The sequence below is a fragment of the Papio anubis genome, chromosome 6 (assembly GCF_008728515.1).
Source record: "Papio anubis isolate 15944 chromosome 6, Panubis1.0, whole genome shotgun sequence".
NCBI lineage: Eukaryota > Metazoa > Chordata > Mammalia > Primates > Cercopithecidae > Papio > Papio anubis.
In genome coordinates this window covers 131,841,157-131,860,503 of record NC_044981.1, presented here as the reverse complement: position 1 = coordinate 131,860,503, position 19,347 = coordinate 131,841,157, and the positions used below count along the sequence as shown (strand labels likewise).

Below are 19,347 nucleotides of genomic sequence, written 5' to 3'. Positions count from 1 at the left end.
TGTTGCTGACAGAAATCTGGAAGGAGATGTCAATGAATACAACAAGTAGAGGGTGGTAACACTCAGATTAAGTTTCCCCTCGTGCAAATAACTAGACTGATGCACAAAATCAGGCTTAATGTCAAAACAGGTTAAAATGGCATATTCTGCAAATGAAGTACACTTACGAGATGTAGCTTGATTACTAGACAGAATGGAGCTTTTGTCTTCAGGTGACTCTCCAGAATACAAGAGTCAAAACAAAATAAAAGATAAATTAATACTCCTAATCATAATTTTTCTAACACAGTTCAGAGTTAATGTATAACTCCATTGCAGAACATAATTAAATAAAAATTTAAATAGCAAACTGACAGATCATTTATCAGTGCTTTAATCATTTAACTACCTTGCATCATAAAATTATTTTCCTGAATAATCCAGGGATTTTTATAGACTATATTTTATTATGTTATACCACATTTAATCCCTTTAAGCTCCAAATGCTGGCATATTATGTTATAGTGCTATAAATACTAACGATAACTTCTGTCCACTTTTCCACTTGGCCACAGAGTATGCGCTTCTGCTGAGCAATGGATGAAAAGAATGAACCTAACTCCAGCTTTTGTGCGATAAATTAAACAACATTCATGGGTGGAGACAGTATTCCCAAATCCCTGTCCCCCATATATCATGCCTGAAAGCTGGGAAGGTGGAGGTAGGAAGAGGAAAGCAAATAATTGGTAAAATTTCCTGACAGCTGAAAAACAAAAACTATGTCAGTAACATCATCTTTAATTTGTTCAGAAGAATAGAAGGCAACAGAAGAGAAATCAAAGACTAGAAATAAAACAGTGATGATGACAGAATGATTCTAAACACAGTGGGTTTAACAAAAGATACTGATAAATGTTGTTGCATGAGAGAGCAATTAGATTATATCCCTTCATTTGATGAACTCTGGCAAAGATTTTTAAAATTTCACTGCCTACATATTTTTTTAAAATTATGCTTGAAGTTCTGGGATACATGTGCAGAACGTGCAGGTTTGTTACATAGGTAGACATGTGCCATGGTGGTTGGCTACACCCATCAACCTGTCATCTACATTAGGTATTTCTCCTAATGCTATTCTTCCCCTAGCCTCCAACCCCTGACAGGCCCTGGTGTGTGATGTTCCCCTCCCTGTGCCCATGTGTTCTCAATGCTCAACTCCCACGTATGCGTGAGAACATGTGGTGGCTGGTTTTCTGTTCCTGTTTTGCTGAGAATGATGGTTTCCAGTTTCATCCATGTTCCTGCAAAGGACACAAACTCATCCTTTTTTATGGCTGCATAGTATTCCATGGTGTCTATGTGCCACATTTTCTTTATCCAGTCCATCATTGATGGGCATTTAGATTGGTTTCAAGTCTTTGCTATTGTGAATAGTGCTGCAGTAAACATAAATGTGCATGCGTCTTTCTGTAGAATGATTTATAACCCTTTGGGTATATACCCAGTAACGGGATTGCTGGGTCAAATGGTATTTCTGGTTCTAGATCCTTAAGGAAACGCCACACTGTCTTCCACAATGGTTGAACTAATTTATGCTCCCACCAACAGTGTAAAAAGCGTTCCTATTTCTCCAACTCCTCTCCAGCATCTGTTGTTTCCTGACTTTTTAATGATCGCCATTCTAACTAGCTTCAGTACATATTTTAAAGTAACAAAAATGTGTCCAAATTGATTTTAAAATACAAATTTTATTCTGAAAATAATTTTACCCACCATTTCTAACCCTATTCGACCCTGAAGTAATTTTCATTCCAAAATAGAAAAATAATTTAAAGATCTAGTTCCTGTTCTACTACCACCCTCTGAAAAGAGTGAAAACTTACTAAGTGGTAAATCACCAAGGAGTTGGCGTGGCTGCCAGTGTGTAGCATGCCTATCCAGCAAGAGGTGGATGGTATCTTCAAAAGTATGTCAGGATGGCTGCTTACAGTTACAAGTTACTTTCAAGTTTAATGCTTTTAAAATACCAGTGATGTAGGGACAAACAAAGTAATCCCCTGGTTTTGAAACCAAACGTGGAGAAGACAGAGAAGAAAAAGGCATGTGGGAGAATTCCTCGAATGTGAGAAATAAAATGGTCTATCATTCTTTAGTTTCCTCAAGAGAAGAGGAGGCATTATTAGAAAACAAGGGGCAGAGAATAAGAATTATAGTCTCTTCAAGCCCAGCCTATGCCTAGCCAGCAAGCAACCTGGTCTGACAGCAGCTCCAACAGAAGTGAAAGAACAGATCTCCCAGGAGCCTGCAATTCCCTCAGGGCTGTGAATGTGAACCCTAAAGGGCCAGGGGTCACACCACAGTAACTTCTACATGACTCTCACGCCTAGAGTTTCACAACCTTTTGTAGAAATGTAGCAGTTTTCATTTACAATAAGCCCTTGAAGTATTTCCATAACAAGTTGGTCTGCTGTTTCCAAGCATCTGAAAAGCAGAGCAATAGTGGACAGCAGTCGCAATGATGAGGGTAGGTGGATTATATATATATGTGTACACACACACACACGCACACACACAAATGCCCAAATCTTTGTTTCTAATGAGAGGGGATGGAGAGAAGACTTAGGAACACAAATAAGCAAATGCTATCATTTATCTTGGATAGAAAGATAAAAACTTTATAAATGTATAAGAAAGTACAGGGAAATAAGTCAAAAATTACTTTCTATGAGAAGTATTTTGGGCAAAATCCTCCGTTAAGACTCTGTGGGGAGAAAGAAGAAAGTTATTTTTCTAGAGAAACTAATAATAAACCAGGTGAAGAAACAACATCAGCATAAGAAAAATCAAACAATACAAGAGTTTAGCAGTTGTTCAACAGAGCAATACAAGAGAGTCTTTCACAAGGCAGTGCATGATTAATTGCCAGACTAATGGTGCAAACAAGTTCCAAGGAAGAAAAGAACATTCTGAGAGCCGGATTTGAACTGGAAATGAAAAGATAGGCAGGAATCATGTGATGGGGAAAGTAAAATGTGGAGTTGGTAGGGTCAGAAACTGGAAGGAAGGCCAGGCAACTCAGCATGTGTCTGATTAGAGAACCAACTTGACACAACGGAAGACTCAGAAAATCAAGTGGTAAGAGAGGTCAAAAGACAGCCTGAGGTTATATGTGACCAAGTGTGGAAAGGGGAGCGGGGAGGGGGGCCGAGGTCCAGCTAAGGAGTGACTTGATTATGAGGCCAGGCTCTGCTGCTGTGAGCTCTTTGTGCTCTTCAAGCTGGACCAAAATATTCTATCACTTACATGGCACGGCAGTCTTTTCCCATTTAGTAAATACAAATTAAATTTTGAATAGAATTATCACCCTAAATCCTGTTTTAAGCTAAAAGGATAAAGACATTCCACCTTGACCAATGTCACTGGAATTTTAAATTGCACATAATACATACCTGTTAAATTATTCCCAGTTCCCAAAATGACATATAAATCTGCCACTATTTTATGGAATCTTACAGAGTATCATAACTTCCAGATCCTCTACAAATATATAGATAGTTGAAACTGTTTAGTAAACTTAGTAAGTGTCAGTACTATAGGTCTGAAACACAACCTTGGAGGGTGAAAAGAAACAACAACAAACAAGTAAGCAAATAAAACACACTCAAAGTAATGATAGCAAATTGGATTTCTGAGACTGGAACTCAACACAAAAAAAGGCAAAAAGACCTTGACACATTCTGCTTTCTGAGAAATACTTTTATCATCAGAACACTGATGAAGAGAGCCTACATTCTGTTAGCCTTATTCATAACTAAGAAAAATGGTACTGACATTCCTGTGTGGGCAGAAACAATGCCCTCGATTCTCAGACAAAATCAACACGTGGGAACAACTTTCAGATGCCAGAGGAAAATGTGAGCAACTCTAACTCAGAAGGCACATTCACTCAAGCTTCCAAAGTCTTGCAGGAACTTTCACACTTAATTTGCAAACTTTAAAACACATACACAGACTTATCAGTTGTAGTAAAACCAGCTCAATTCTAAAAATGGAGGAAGTAAATATTTTCACTCTCTTTGCAATCTGAGAATAGAAGAGAGGAAGTGACTCCCCCAAGATACCCAAAGAGTAAAAAGAAAAGTAAACATAGATCGCCTGACTTTATATCCATGGCTTCAACTAAACCTTATTGTCTTTTTCCCCCTGCTTAGAGGAAAGAGCTTTGCTGTTTTAACACACTGAGTATGTAAATGACCTTAGCAGCAATATCATAAAGAGTGCTAGAGTCAAGTTCCTGTAACATGCAGAATCCAAGAGACACCCTAAAATTCTTTAAAATTTAACTCTGGAACCAAAGAAGGTTGGCACATACCATTTAAATATCTCAATGAGATAAAAATTAACATTTCAAAAAAAACCAAATTATAAGTTTCTTCATTAAAAAATCTTCAGTTTTTTCAAAAAATATTTGAGATCTCAGTTTACTATCAATAGATGATAAATTAGTATAGAATGTAAATTGTAATTTTCAGTGACAACAATGAAACAGTACCTACCACAAAGATTTGGAACAAATGCACAAAGAGAGCCTAGGCCTCAGGTCAAAATTAATGCATGGCTTAACAATAAACCTATTGTTACATAAGCCAAAAATAACATTAAAGTTGGGCCATTTCCATAGTATTTTGTTTAACTTAAATATAATCATCCTCTAAAAATGCACTATTACCCAATGTTTATGCTCACTTACTATTTCCAGCTTTGGGGAATCCAGAAAATTCTGTGTGGCATAAAAATTTTTTATCCACTTAATATTAGCAAATGCCCTCTTTCCTTAAAAGAACACAAATTTCAAAGATGGCAATTTGTTTTCAAAAACAGAGCTGTATTGGTTCCTTGGGCAGTTGTCTTTTTTCAGTTTCTCTCCTGAAGTTCAGGAGAGAAAGAATAGGCTGATAGCCCACAGGAAAAAGAATGTGGAAACAGGAAGCCACGAAAAGTAGAGGATAAGGGGAGAAAGAAAGGATATGAACAGATATATGGAGATATACATATAAAATACATATAAATATATAACAACATAGTAATATAGATTATACAGAATATATTAATTACATCTATATATAGTGAGTAATCTAGGAAGCAGAGATGATGTTCGGATGTCAAACCAAAATGCCCCCACGAATTATGCTTTTTGATTGATGAAATTATTCCATCAATACAGCAGTATTCAAATTAAATGGTTTAAAGGGGGTACTTTTGTTGACCAAAGGTAACATGCACAGGAAAGTGTCTAACATACCCAATGTTCTAATCGCATCACAAAAAAAATTATCTATAAAGACCACTGATGTGCATCATAAGCAATGCAGTGAATAAAGAAGACCCTCCCTTAAATTACGAGTCATGTAGCTAGCTACAATGATCCAAAATCTAAACAGTGCCCTTGACTTTGCTAGGTCCTGTATACCAATGACTTTACAACCTCTGGTCCATTACTCAGCAGCTCCTTTTTGCTCTATGGATAAGTTTTAATCTTCTCATCCTGGCATTTGAGGCCTTTTAGAACCTCACCCTACTCTATAAGATCCCTGCAAGCCAAGCTATCACCTCACAACTTCCTGCACAGCCCATGCTTTGAGTGACTTCTCTCCATTGTTTTAAGCACCCTAAGTGAAGACAATTAGGTCTTCTTCAGTGGGCATGTTATATCAAGGTTTAATTGACAATTAGACAAATGTACATATAGAAAGAAAAAGAACAAACAATAACTACAGTTCTCTGAAGAGCCATGAAGAAATACAATCTTTGCTGAGAGTAAACAGATGGAAACAATCTATTCTCTCAAACCAAATACAAGTATTTCTTTCCCATATTCTATTCTCCTTCTTTGAGTGCTCAAAAGTTCATTAATAGCTACAGTTTCCCACAACTACTTCCCCAAATAGTCCTCAGACAGTGATTTCCGGTGTAGAGATACAGAACCACAGATAAGCAGTATCAGCATATCATCCAATCTGCCTAAGGTCAATACTGGAACTGGGAAACAGGAGCCTGCTCAACCCCGTGATGGCTGTACTCTGGGCTCCACTCCTGAGGAGGAAATAAGAGCAGGTCTGATGAGTAAGAGACCCAAACTAATGATACTAAGCAAGCAACGGGAAAACCAAAATAAGAGGAAAACTTGTATAAAAGGAAAATTCATTAAAATGGCGAATATAATCTATAACTTCTGCACTGTTATAATAGCTATTAGGATATTGATGAATTATGGCCTATGTTGAGATGTAAAGTCACAGCTTAGAATTCAAGTGAACTGCTGGTACCTAAGATCTGCTGTGGGATAGTATCACTAAAATCTATTCAAACTCCATTTTGCTATGAACTCAAAAGAAAAAGAAAGGATTTCTCAACACAAATGCTGTTTTTAAGCTTATTTCATCATGTCTTGTCCTCCAAAGTTCATTTTTATAATGGCAATATTAAGTAATCATCTATTAAATGAAAAGATATTCTAATGATAAATTAACACAGTCATAAAAATAAAGACTTCTATGCTTTCCCAACCAATTTAAATATTGGTGAATTAGAAGACTAAACTGCTGCTTTTTGCTTTGGATACTACCTCAACTCTGCTTCAGGCAATACAATAAGTTGATTCCCTACAGGTAGTAGATCATAGAAGGACTAGTTACACAGGTAAGAAATTGTTGTTTTTGTATCATTCCAAAACGAGATCTGAGATCTACGAAATGCATACTAAATAAGATGGGGAAAGAGGGGGGTAGGTATAGTGATTAGCATTAGACTTTATTAACTCAAGTGTGTATGTAATATACTTAATTTCTAAAAGAGCAGCAGTAAAAGGGAAAAAAGAAAATTCAAGTAAACAAAGAAAAACAGACAATCCAAAATTAGATGGCAAAATAGAGTCACTAATCTCAGTAGTACTATAAAATAAATGGTTTAAATTTACCAGCTAAAAGACAAAATTCTCAAATGTGATTAAAAAGTCACCTCAAAGACATAAGGATACAACGTTTAAACGCAAAAAAAAAAAAAAAAAAAAAAAAAAAAAAAAAAAGGCAGAAGAGAGTCCTGACAAATTCTAACCAAAATAAAGCTAGTACAATAACATAAATATCAAATAAAATAAATTTCAACGTATTACATGATGGTAAAAAAAAAAAGGTTATCCAAGAATATATAATTCTGCACATGTGTGCATCTAATAATCTAGCCTCAAATTTTATAAAGCATAAACTTACAGGAATACCAAGAGAAATTACCAAATCAACAATTACAAGGAAAGGTTTGAACACACCTCTCTTATTAACTGATAAACTAAGCAGTTAAATAATTAATAGAGATAGATAACATGACCCACATAATTGTCTGACCAAGATGACAGACCTAGAAACTGGTATCAACAATAGGAAGACCATGCTTTCCAAATTCAAAAAGAACCCATATAAAAATTGACTATATATTTCAAAGTCTTAATAAATTTAAGAATCTCTACTTAGACCACATTCTGACCACGATGTAACATAAAACTGGAAATATGAACAAACAAAAACATTCTCTCTTCCCACAAGACATGCATACACAAACACAAATGCACACACATTTTGGAAATTTTAAATCACACCTGTAAAAAATCCAGTGGTCAAAAATGATACATAATGGGGCCAGACACAGTGGCTCATGCCTATAATCCCAGCACCTTGGGAGGTCAAGGAGGAAGAATCGCTTGAGCCCAGTAATTGAGACCTACCTGGGCAACAAAGCAAGACCCCATCTCTACAAAAGGAATTTAAAGATAAGCTGGGCACGGTGGCATATACCTGTAGCCCCAGATACTCTGGAGGCTGAGGCAAGAAGAGGGACTGCCACTGCACTCCAGCCTGGGCAACAGAGAGAGACCCTGTCGAAAAAAGAAAAGAAGAAGAAAGAAAAAAGAAGAAAAAGGGACATGGAAGGGAAAGGAAGGGACAGGGAAGGGACAGGAAAGGGAAGGGCCAAATGAGATACAATGAGAAAATTAAAACTGAATGGTAATAAAAGCACTATATAGTTGACTCTTGAACAACACAGGTCTGAACTGCACGGATCCACTTACACCTCAATTTTCTTCCACCAAGAAACAGACAGCAAGACCAATCCCCCCTCTTCCTCCTCCTCTTCCTCAGGCAATATGAAGACAATTAAAATGGAGACCTTAATGCTAATCTACTTCCACTTAAATGAATAGTAAATATATTTTTTTCCTTCTTGTAATTTTTTAAGAACATCTTTTCTCTACCTTATTGTAAGAATACAGTATATAATACATATAACACACTAAATTGTATTGACTGTTTAAGTTATTGGAAAGGCTCCAGGCAACAGGAAACTGATTATTAGTAGTTACATGTGGGGGCAGTCGAGTGTTATATGCAAAATTTCAACTGTGCAGAAAGCTGGTACCCCTAACTCTCACCTTGTCCAAGGGTCAACTGTATTTCAAATTTGTACAATCAATCAGAGGTACTTCAAGGGAAAATTAGAGCCCCGAAAGCAATGTTTTAAGTGTTAAACTCAAGAAATTAGAAAAAGAACAGTTACCCCAAAGAAAAAGAGCAAAACGAGATGAAATGTTACCAAATAGAAAAGATACAATAGAAATGATAAAACCAAGTTGTTTCCTTTGGGAAAAAACATATAATAGCAAATCTATAGTAAGAATAATTTTTAAAATGCAAACAACACTAGAAATAAGAAATAAAAATCAAATGCACAAAGTAAGAATACTATGAAAACTTTCATGCCAATAAATTTTTCAAATTAGATGAAATGGACAATCTCCACCAAAAATATTAATTGCTGTAACTAACTCGGGAAAAAAATTTAAAAATTTGAATCAATGATTTAAAAAAACAAAAACAACTTTCCACTTCCACTCTTCTCCCAAAAAGGCTACCTACCATCCAAGACAGTTCTAAAGGCAAGTTCTACTAGATCACCAAAAGACAGACCATCAGTAATTTATCCAAGCTTTTCTAGGTAATGGTAAAAGGGAAGCAACTTTATGAGGATAGAATACAACCCAGATAACAAAATCTGATGAAGACAATTTGATAAAAGAAAATTAAAGGTAATATATGCAAAAGTCCTAAACAAAAATAATACAAATGAATGCAGAATCATCACTACCAAGTTTACACTAGAAATTCAGATGGTTTAACAGTAGAAAATAATGTAGTTTACAACATTAGCGGGTTAGAAAAATAGATGATCCTCTTAGTTGATGCAAAAAATACATTTGATAAAATTCACCACCTACTCATGAGTAAGTCTTGGAATGAGGGGAGAAAGTCCTTAATCTGAGAAATAATATTTATTTTTAAAACTTTCAGAGTGATCATATAAACCTAAATAAAACAGAAAAAGATGGTGAGGAGTTCGAGACCAGCATGGCCAACATGGTGAAACCCCGTCTCTACCAAAAATACAAAATTAGATGGGCATGGTGGCATGCGTCTGTAATCCCAGCTACTTGGGAGGCTGAGGCAGGAAAATTGCTTGAACCCAGAAGGTGGAGGTTGCAGTAAGCCGAGATCACACCGCTGTACTCCAGCCTGGGTGACAGAGCAATCGTCTTAAAAAAAAAAAAAAAAAAAAAGGGGTCAAGATGCTCTGCCCTTTTTTTTTTTTTTTTTTTTTAAAAAAAAAAAAAACAAGAGTCTCACTCTGTTGCCCAGGCTGAAGTGCAGTGGCACAACCTCAGCTCACTGCAACCTCTGCCTCCTGGGTTCAAGTGATTCTCCTGCCTCAGCCTCCTGAGTAGCTCAGATTATAGGCACCCACCGCTACGCCCGGCTAATTGTATTTTTGGTAAAGATGGGGTTTCACCATGTTTGTCAGGCTGGTCTCGAACCCCTGACCTCACGTGATCTGCCTGCCTCAGCCTCCCAGAGTGCTAGGATTACAGGCATGACCCACCGTGCCCAGCCTCATTAATTTTAATGGCAAAAACTGCAATTACTTTTGCACCAGGCTAATATGAGCTGTAGTACTGTTTTCATGGTTTTGAGTATCCTTCCCATGAGAGAATCATACTTGCCCACTTATTGTTATCAGCCTTGGCCATGAGACTTAATTGGCCAATGAAATGTGAGTTAAAGTAATATATACCACTTCCAAGCAGAAGATTCAAGAACTGTAGTGTGGTTTTGCTGTGTTTTCTTTTCCCTTTATCATGAAACCAGCATGTCCCACGTAGAGGCTATTCTTTCAGTCTTGATCAGAAATAAAGATGATATGGAAAAAAGCCGTAACAAACCCACCAAGCACATGTAACATGAGCAAGAAATAAACCATTTTTATTAAAAGTCATGAAGATCTGAGGTTTTTTGGTTACTGCAACATAACCTAGTGAAAGCTGACAGTGATCAAACAAATGCAAGTTAAAATACTGACAAGCTATTTCACATACATTTGATTGGTCCAAATTAATAAGTCTGATAACAAGAATCACTGATGACAATATGGCAAAATCAAACTTAATGGTTGCTGGTTGAAATGTAAATTGTAAATTTTATCAATTTCATTTATTACTTTGGCAATATCTGGGGAAACTGAAGAAGTAAAACTGGATTCCATCAATCTAACAATTCCACCACTAGGTATCTACCCTCAAGAAACTCTTACACAAGGAAACATGTCTTAAAATGTTCACTGAAGAACTATTTCTTACAGTATGCAAAGAAACTGTGACTTAGGAGGGGAATAAACTAGTTTAGTCAAAGAAATACGATACAACAATTTAAATGAATAGATTTATATATCACAAAAAGATACATGCAGGACAAGAAGGAAAAGATGAGAATGAGACTTTGGCAATGTCTTTAATGTTCTATTTTGTTAAAGATCCAAAACACTGTAATTCCAGCACTTGGGAGGCCAAGGCAGGCAGATCACGAGGTCAGGAGATAGAGACCATCCTGGCCAACATGGTGGAACCCTGTCTCGACTAAAAATACAAAAACTAGCTGGGTGTAGTGGCTCATGCCTGTAATCCCAGCTACTTGGGAGGCTGAGGCAGGAGAATCGCTTGAATGAGAAAGTCAGAGGCTGCAGTGAGCTGAGATCGCACCACTGCACTCCTGCCTGGCGAAAGAGTGAGACTCCACCTCAAAAAAAAAAAAAAAAAAAAAAAATCTAAAACAAATGGCAAAATGGTAACAACTGATTGAAATTTTTGTGCTGGATACACAACTGTCTCCTCTATTATTTTTATATTTTTGTAGTTTTTTAAACATTTTATGATTTTTTAAAAAAGAGAACAAAGATAGATTTAAACCATAAAGTATGTTGGTGAGTCTTGTGGTTTAGTGACATAAAGAACTTTAGAAATGAAAAGGCATTCTAGATGATCTAAGCAATCTTATATTCTATAGATGAAGAAACTGAGGTCTACAGAGGTTGAGTAAATGACTCAAGGTTACATAACATCAAGTTGGTTCTCAAAAATCTACATCCCCTAATTTCCAGGATAGGTAGGAAAGACAAGGGACATGCAAATCAAATATAATGTAATTGAGTCAAGTTCAGAAAACCATTCTGTCCCTTTCTTTATGGTCTCTCACTCCTATCCCTAAGACTTCTCCTCTCTCCCTGGCATAGAGAGGGAGTCTCAGGAAAGGACAAAGGGAAGTGTTAAAAAGAGCAGAAGAAAAGAAAGCTTTAAGGACTGCCATGGTCTCAATGCATTCCTCCACAATTCACGCTGAAACCTAATCCCTATGGTGGTGGCATTAAGAGGTGGTGTCTTTAGGAAGTGACTTAATCACTCTGCCTTCATGAATGGGAGTAGTGCTCTTGTAACTGAGGCTGAAGGGAGCTGCCTTGTCCTTCCGTCAGGTGAGGACACAGCACTTGCCCTATCCACCATGTAAAGATCCAGAAAGGAGGGGCCATCCTGGAAGCAGAAAGCAAGCTCCTCACCAGACACCAAATTTTCTGGTGTACTGATCTGGGACTTCCCAGCCTCCAGAGCTGTGGGCAATAAATTCATGTTGTTTTTAAATTACCCAGTTGAAGGTATTTTGTTACAACAGCAAAAACTAAGATAAGGATTTTTAATCCTCTTTTGCTACTACTTTTCTTTAAACAATTGAAATCAGAAAAATTATAACTAAAATGAGTAAAATAAAAGTATAGGTAACTAATACAAAGAGCAAGAATCAAGAATTATTCATATTAGTACCCTCAGCACTTTGCAATATAATACACATTCAAATATATAATAAACTACTGTTCAACTAGATAGACCTAAGTGTCTTTACGAAGCTGAATACTTTCATTTTTATTGCAGTGTAACTTCTCTTTTTAATAAGAATGCAACGAATTAGGGGAAAATGTGTCTAATATTTAATAGATGAGGACACAAAAGAAACAGGCAAGATAGGTCCCACATGGACCAGACCAAACAGCATAGTTAGTTCTGTGGTGAGGTTCGTGAGCTCTAGAACCAAACTTCAGGGGGTGGAATCCTTGTTCAACCTCTAACCAGCTGTGAAACTTTGGGCAAGGAATTTAACTTCTCTAAGCCTTAAGTTCCCCATTGTAACATGTAACACTGAAAATAGCAATGATAATATCTACCTTTATTGATTCTCAATCAACAAAACAAGATAATCCATTAAACAAGATAATCCGTTCAAAGCACTTCACACAGTTCTTCAGTAAACATTAGCTATCAGTATATGTTACGTAAATAATTTGTGGAAAGCAACAAACTCTTCTGATGGATATAAAATTATAAGTTACTAGATGCATTAAAAGATTAAACTGACTTCTGTCAGCAACAGCACTAATTGTATGTTTTGCAAATCACAGGTGGTTTTTAATTAAATGAAACTAAATTAATTAGATGTTAAGCCAGTATCTGTCTCAGGATAAAACACTTGGGGCTAAGTTTACTGCTGAAACTTCTTTATTCCGAAATGTCAGCCTAGTGCTATCATTTTCCCTCAAGAAAAACATCTTCTAGCCAAAAGCAATATTCCAAATATTTAACACCCAATCAGAATACACACCAACCAGTAAACATGACTAGTGCAGACTGGCAGAATAGCATCCCTGCTTATCCTAAGGTCATGAAATATTGTTTGTGACAGAAATGATGACCCACTTCAATGTATTTTTTTTTAGTACAAAACTGTAATAAACTGGCTTATAGGAACTTAGTAAAACACAAAAATCTATTCATCATGCCATGTCACAATCCACACATTAAGCTAGCTCTCACTCAGCTCCTTATCTCACCTCCAGGTCACAGCTGTATTCGGTGCCATCTAAGAGGGTCACTTTACACTGGACAGTTTTGGTCTTCTTGGTGACTTTTTGAGATGCCTTCTCTGCTTTCAGTTCATTGGTCTGCACTTCCTTGGTCTCCCTCTTTGCTGCTTCTCCTTCAAATTTGTCTTCCTGTGTTTCCTTTACCTTCTCTTCTCTCTCCTTACTTACTAATTCAGTAGGCTGTTGAGGAAAAAAAATTAAATTGATACTATAGTCAACCAACTTGCAGATGACAACATATTAAAAGGAAAATGTTTCATAAGAATTAGGATCGTTCCTTTAAACACTGTAACTCTCAGATTTTTAAAGACTTGAAAATTCCAATAGAAAGTATATTTCCCCTCATCCTCTTCTCAAGGTCAAAATTCTCATTTTGCCAAGTTGGTTATTTAGCATTAAATGAATCAAAGAAACTACATCCCAGCAACTACAATTTAAGTATCATCTCAAATAATAACATTTCCAATTAAAATCTTATACCATGGCAAAATCTAGGCTTTGTTAGGCAACCAAAATGCGCACACACAAATCTACTATTTACTGTCCGGTGAAAACTTAAAAGAGGCATAAAAGAGCATTCTGTTTAAAAAACAGATGGCAGGGCTCAGAGTATCTATCTCACCTTAACAGGTTACAGACATGAATTTTTTAGCAATGTGCATATATAGTGGAGTTTTTTTTCAAGGAGTAACAGGGAAAGGCTATGGTAGACCAATCTAAGACCCATTCCGTATACATTAAGCCAAAGCAGTATCTCAGTACAAGAAATCTGGAAATGATCCAAAACAAACCCTTTTTGTTATGTGGTTACGCTATCAGGTTTTCATTTCCAGGCAATTATTCCCAAACATACCTGCGTCTCCACTTTGCTCACTGAGGGTTTTTCTTCCTTGACTTCAACCTTAATCTCTTGTTGTTTCTTCTGAGCCATTTCTTCAGCATCACCCTTATCCTGTCTCTGTTCTTCCGGAAGGGGTTCCTCTTTATCTAAGACCTGTTCTTCAACAACAGCTTGGGTGGGTTCTTTTTTATCTCCTCCATCTTTGGCCACTACTAAGGTATATGACTTTTGCTTCTTAAGCCATGGCGGTAAGAACCGAGAAATACCCCTGCTCTCAGATGTTTCCTTCTCTCTCTTCTGGCGGCGTAGACTACTTTGGCTTTCAGCTGCAGGAGCTGGCTGGGAACCTTTTTCCTCCTCTAGATCGGATGACTGATTCTGCTGATTTTCTGCTACTTCTTTAGGCTTTTCCTTGGTTGCATCTGTTCCTAACTGGCCAGAGTCCTTCTTCACTTCAGACGCAGAGCCTACTTCAGTAGTCATGGTCACAGCTTATGCTGTAATCAAAACAAAAATCACAAAATGTCATTTTATAAGTTCTCTCAAATTCAGTTTGGTTGCAAGGGGCATGATAAGGAAAGATGGGAAGGGGAGTAACAGATAACTGGGAGAAAGCACATCAAGAAAGAAGATTGAAAAGCCTAAGACAAAATGGAGACTGTTGCTCTAACTTTTAGAATTCTCTATCAGAATCACAGACCCAAAACTAGCATCACAATAGAACTCTGTGTGTTCTAAGTTCTATATAGTTATAAAATCATCAAGAACTCAAGAAACAGGGATTGATTTTATTTGCTTTCAACTTGTTATAAACAATAATTGATTTTTAAAATCCAATTTTTTTAAGAAAAAGTACTTTTATCTGTACTTGGTATTCTTTATTCTGTAACATGAAAACATTATCAACAGTGCTAGTAAGCAATGAGACACATTTCACTACAATTTCATACATTAAACCCAAAATCTATCAAAGTATTAGAAAAACCAATTTTAAGTGTATGGTGTGTAACAGCAAGAAGGTAAAATCTGGAACAAAAACATATTATTCTGTGTTCCAATATTAAATCCCGTAATTCACCATCAATGTTCCAATGCAAAAGTTAAATCTTCTGGAAAAGGTACTCAAATTCTAATCAAAACCCCAAACCTCCATCCCACCCAACCGTAATCACACTTTTCTTTGTATATATAAGAAAAATATCTAAGGGCCATAATCCATACCAAATGAAGACATTATGAGGTGCAAAAAATGCATCCGACGATTGCTCTTATCATAACTAAATTAGAACAAAATTTAAATTAATTCTGAAAATAACTAAATTTTACATAAGCAAAGAGGGACTTTTAAAGTGTTGCAGCATGATGACATAAAGGACAACAGCCAGGGCCTGCAGAGACAGCTGATCACATTCACTCTCCCCTCCCTTGCCAATAATAAGTGCCCAGAGTCCTGGCACCCTGGACAACGAGCAGTGTCCCAGCTATCTTCAAAGGTGATAAAACCTTAGAGACGGACATGGTGTATTCTAGTAGTCCCAGCTACTTGGGAGTCTGAGACAAGAAACATGCTTGAGCCCAGAGTCTGAGGCCAGCCTGAGAAACAGAGTGAGACCCCATCTCTTAAAAATTTTTTCTTAACTTTTTAAGTGGTACAAACTTGAATAAGTCAAAAAAAAGTACACTTGTTTTAAAGCTTTATTAAGACATAATTCATGTACCATAAATTTCACCCTCTTAAAGTATACAGTTAGTGATTTTGAGTATACTCACAAGGTTGTGCAACCATCATCACTAATTCTAGAGCATTTTCATCACTCCAGAAAGAAATCCTGTGCCCATTAGTAGTCACTCTGCATTCCCCCTCACCCCCGGCAACCTTATGAATATATCCAAAACCAGCCACTTTAAAAGGGTGAATTTTGTGATATGTAAATTTTCTCAATAAAAATAACTTAAAAATGTTTTTCACATCTAATATGCAACCACAAAAATAGTCAAGTCAATTTGCCTATATTTAATGGCTTCTATGATGTGGTAAGCCATAGGCACATGAATAAAGACAACCTTTGAGGAGCTAAGGGAGTGAGGGCTACAAATAAGCATAGATAAGTCAATAGCATGTTGCACAAAAAGCACAGGACTAGGCCAGGTGCAGTGGCTCATGCCTATAATCCCAGCACTTTGGGAGGCTGAGGAGGGTGGACCACTTGAGGTCAGGAGTTCGAGACCATCCTGGCTTGAACATGGCAAAATCCCATCTCTACTAAAAATACAAAAATTAGCCGAGCGTGGTGGCACGTCTCTGTAATCCCAGCTACTTGGGAGGCTGAGGCAGGAGAATTGCTTGAACCCGGGAGGCAGAGGTTGCAGTGAGCCAAGATTGTGTCACTGCACTCCAGCCTAGACAACAGAGCGAGATCCTGTTTCAAAACAACAACAACAACAACAACAACAACGACAACAACAACAAGCAGCAAAGGACTTAACCCACCAGGTTAGGAGAAGAAAAGGGTCACCAGGCAGGCGTTTCTGCAGAAGTTGACATCTGAGTTTATTTTTTTAAATGGGTACTCATTATTCAGACAAAATAGCCAGAATGGAAGGTATGTGTCAGGCATAGGGAGTTGTGTGGAAACATGAGAACATTCCTCATAAAAAAGGAAACCACAGGCACAGAACAATAATCCTCTGTACAAGTGAAGTGGGGGCTTATGAGTGAAGATAGGACGGGCGGAAGCTGAACTGGTAATAATGAAGTAAGAAAGGAAGGCAGAAGCCAAAACATAAAAGATTTTGTGTTATTTTAAAGGCAATGCGGGGGTTATTTGAAAAGCAATGAGAAGTTACATAAGTGCTTGAAGTAGAGGAGAAATGTAATAAGATTCTCATTTCACTTAGCCCAACTTGGCTGTAAAGTACAGGATGAAAGAAAAAACTGAAGCAGAAAGACATTCAGGAGATTGGGTTGATCCGATCTCTGGTTGATCCAGACCTGAGAAGACGATGGTCTCTACTATGGCAGAAAACAGTAGGGTAAAGGACAAGATATTAATCTAAAGGTAAAGAAGTAGAGTGGATATGACTTGATATCCAGGCTGAATATAGAAAGTCAAAGAGAGGAAAGAGTCAAGGAAAATAACCAGGTCATGGAAGACTAGGGCGATGGTAGAAACATTCATGGAAATGGGGAACACCTGTAAAAGTGGCTGACATATATAATTCAATTTTGAATTCACTGTGATTGAGAAGTTGTGGAGATGTCTAGATGACCCCGAGACAAGCAGGTTTTGATTGGAGACTAGATACACACTAGAGATAGGGTTTGGACGTTGTCAACATATGGGTGATAGCAGGAGATACATCACCTAGAGAAAAAGGGTAGCTTAAACTTAGAGGATCCTTAAAAGAGCTCTTATCACCATCAACATGTAAGGTCAGGCAGAAGAAAACGCATGAGGGCCAGGAGAAATACATAGCGAGGCAGGGAGATCAGGGGACAGTAATATCCTTGACAGCAATGCTATGTAAGAGGGAATAGTTAACCATCCTAACTACATATTCTATGCTGCTTCTCATTCTCAGGTATTTGAAATTCAAAAGTATATCTTCCAACAAGACCCGAGGACAGGTAAACCAGCTCCATATTGCACAGAAAACCTTTTTTCCTTCTTTAACGTACCATTTCCCATGTACCATTTAAGTGGACAGTATTATTTACTTTAATCATGAAATAACCAAAGTATATTACTAGTATATACTCTCTAGCTACATTCTAAGAGCTGAATAAATGTCCTGGTAAAATTAAAACCAAAATGCCCCATACTTGTCTAAGCTAACCAAGGTAAATTGGCAGCTCTCTAATTACTTTGGCTGTGAGAAACAGTCTGGGAACCAATCAGCTAAGGCTGCTTTTTGGCCAAAATATTTTAGAAGCAGTGAAATATAAAATTTGAGTTTCCACTATTACGTTAAAAGCATTAATAGTTGTTTATATTTTAATCATAAGGGTCACTACTCACTGTTTACTGTCTGACACAGTACCCATAATCTGTTTCTCAAAATATTCTACAAAGTATGTATTATCCCTATTTTACAAATAATAAACAGAAGTCACTTATCCAAGGCCACTAATGGAGAACCACCCAGCTGTGTATACCTTCCCTCAAACACACTTCAAATGCAATCACAGTTCCATTATGTGTGAATGACCTGCTCAACCACAGAGTCCTTGGCCTAGTACTCAAAGAAGGCTCCTGCCAGTTAGTGAAAATGACTATAAAATAACAAAAACGTGTTCTCAGATTTATTCAGAATACTCTCTCTTAAAAGTAAGAAATTTATAGATGAATTTAAATCACAAAGAAAATCCTATTTGAACGTTATTGCTTGACCATGTAATCATAACTGAGCCGGTCAACAGAAACTGAAGACAAAGTACAAATACAGACATGAAGAGCACCGACAAAACCATATGGTTAAGCCTCACAAAGTCATCCTCAATCACCACTGTATTCACAACACCTACAAGGGTTAAGAGCCTCAAAAGTGACGATCATTGTCACCCATCCAAATAGAAGTTACAAGACAGAAAACAATGGAAAAGACTAATTGGATCATTACTCAACATATTCTTGAAACAGTTTCAACAGTTCAACAGAGCTCAAAACAAAACACTACCTTCTTTGTTGATAAAATGGTTTCTTGAACAAATTACCACCATCAAGAAAACATGATTACAGTACATTCACTCACCCTAATTATCATGCCTATAACCCTGAGTTTCTTTCAGATGTGGATAAGCCTTTAAACTCTATCACCCATGAAAATGAGAACTCTTGCAGTGGAATGCTGACATTCCCTCTAAAACGAAAGCTCCATGAGGGCTGGGATCTTTCTTTTATATACTGCTATGTTTCCAGCATCTAGACTGGCACATAATAGGTACCTAATAAGTACTTACTAAATGAGTATTGTTTAGTCATCTAGCCTAATATCCTCACTTTATTTTATCAACAACAAAACTGAGGATCAGAAAGACCAGGAGTTTTGCCTGAGATGGTAAAGTCAGATGGGCAAGCCAAAACTGGAACTAAGGTTTCCCAAATTCTGGCAATGCTCATTGACTAATATTTAATTATAATTACCCAAAATCCATCATTAGTATAGTTATATAATACATTAAG

General features: G+C 36.9%; 1 protein-coding gene across 35 annotated transcripts in view; it reads right to left on the bottom strand.

Moving 5' to 3' along the window:
* The window catches only part of EPB41L2 (erythrocyte membrane protein band 4.1 like 2), a 235,323-nt gene that overhangs the window by 112,699 nt on the left and 103,277 nt on the right, over positions 1–19,347 (bottom strand). For 33 of the 35 annotated variants that reach the window (XM_021937876.2, XM_021937882.2, XM_021937886.2 and 30 more), the window contains exons 2-3: positions 14,177–14,661; positions 13,291–13,503 (exon numbers count right to left, since the gene is read on the bottom strand). In XM_021937876.2, coding sequence (XP_021793568.1) covers positions 13,291–13,503; positions 14,177–14,647 — 684 coding nt within the window. In that variant the 5' untranslated portion in view covers positions 14,648–14,661. Of the gene's footprint in view, positions 1–13,290; positions 13,504–14,176; positions 15,276–15,385; positions 15,405–19,347 lie in introns of those variants that run through there. The other 2 variants (XM_021937864.2, XM_021937860.2) reach the window with 2 other exon arrangements.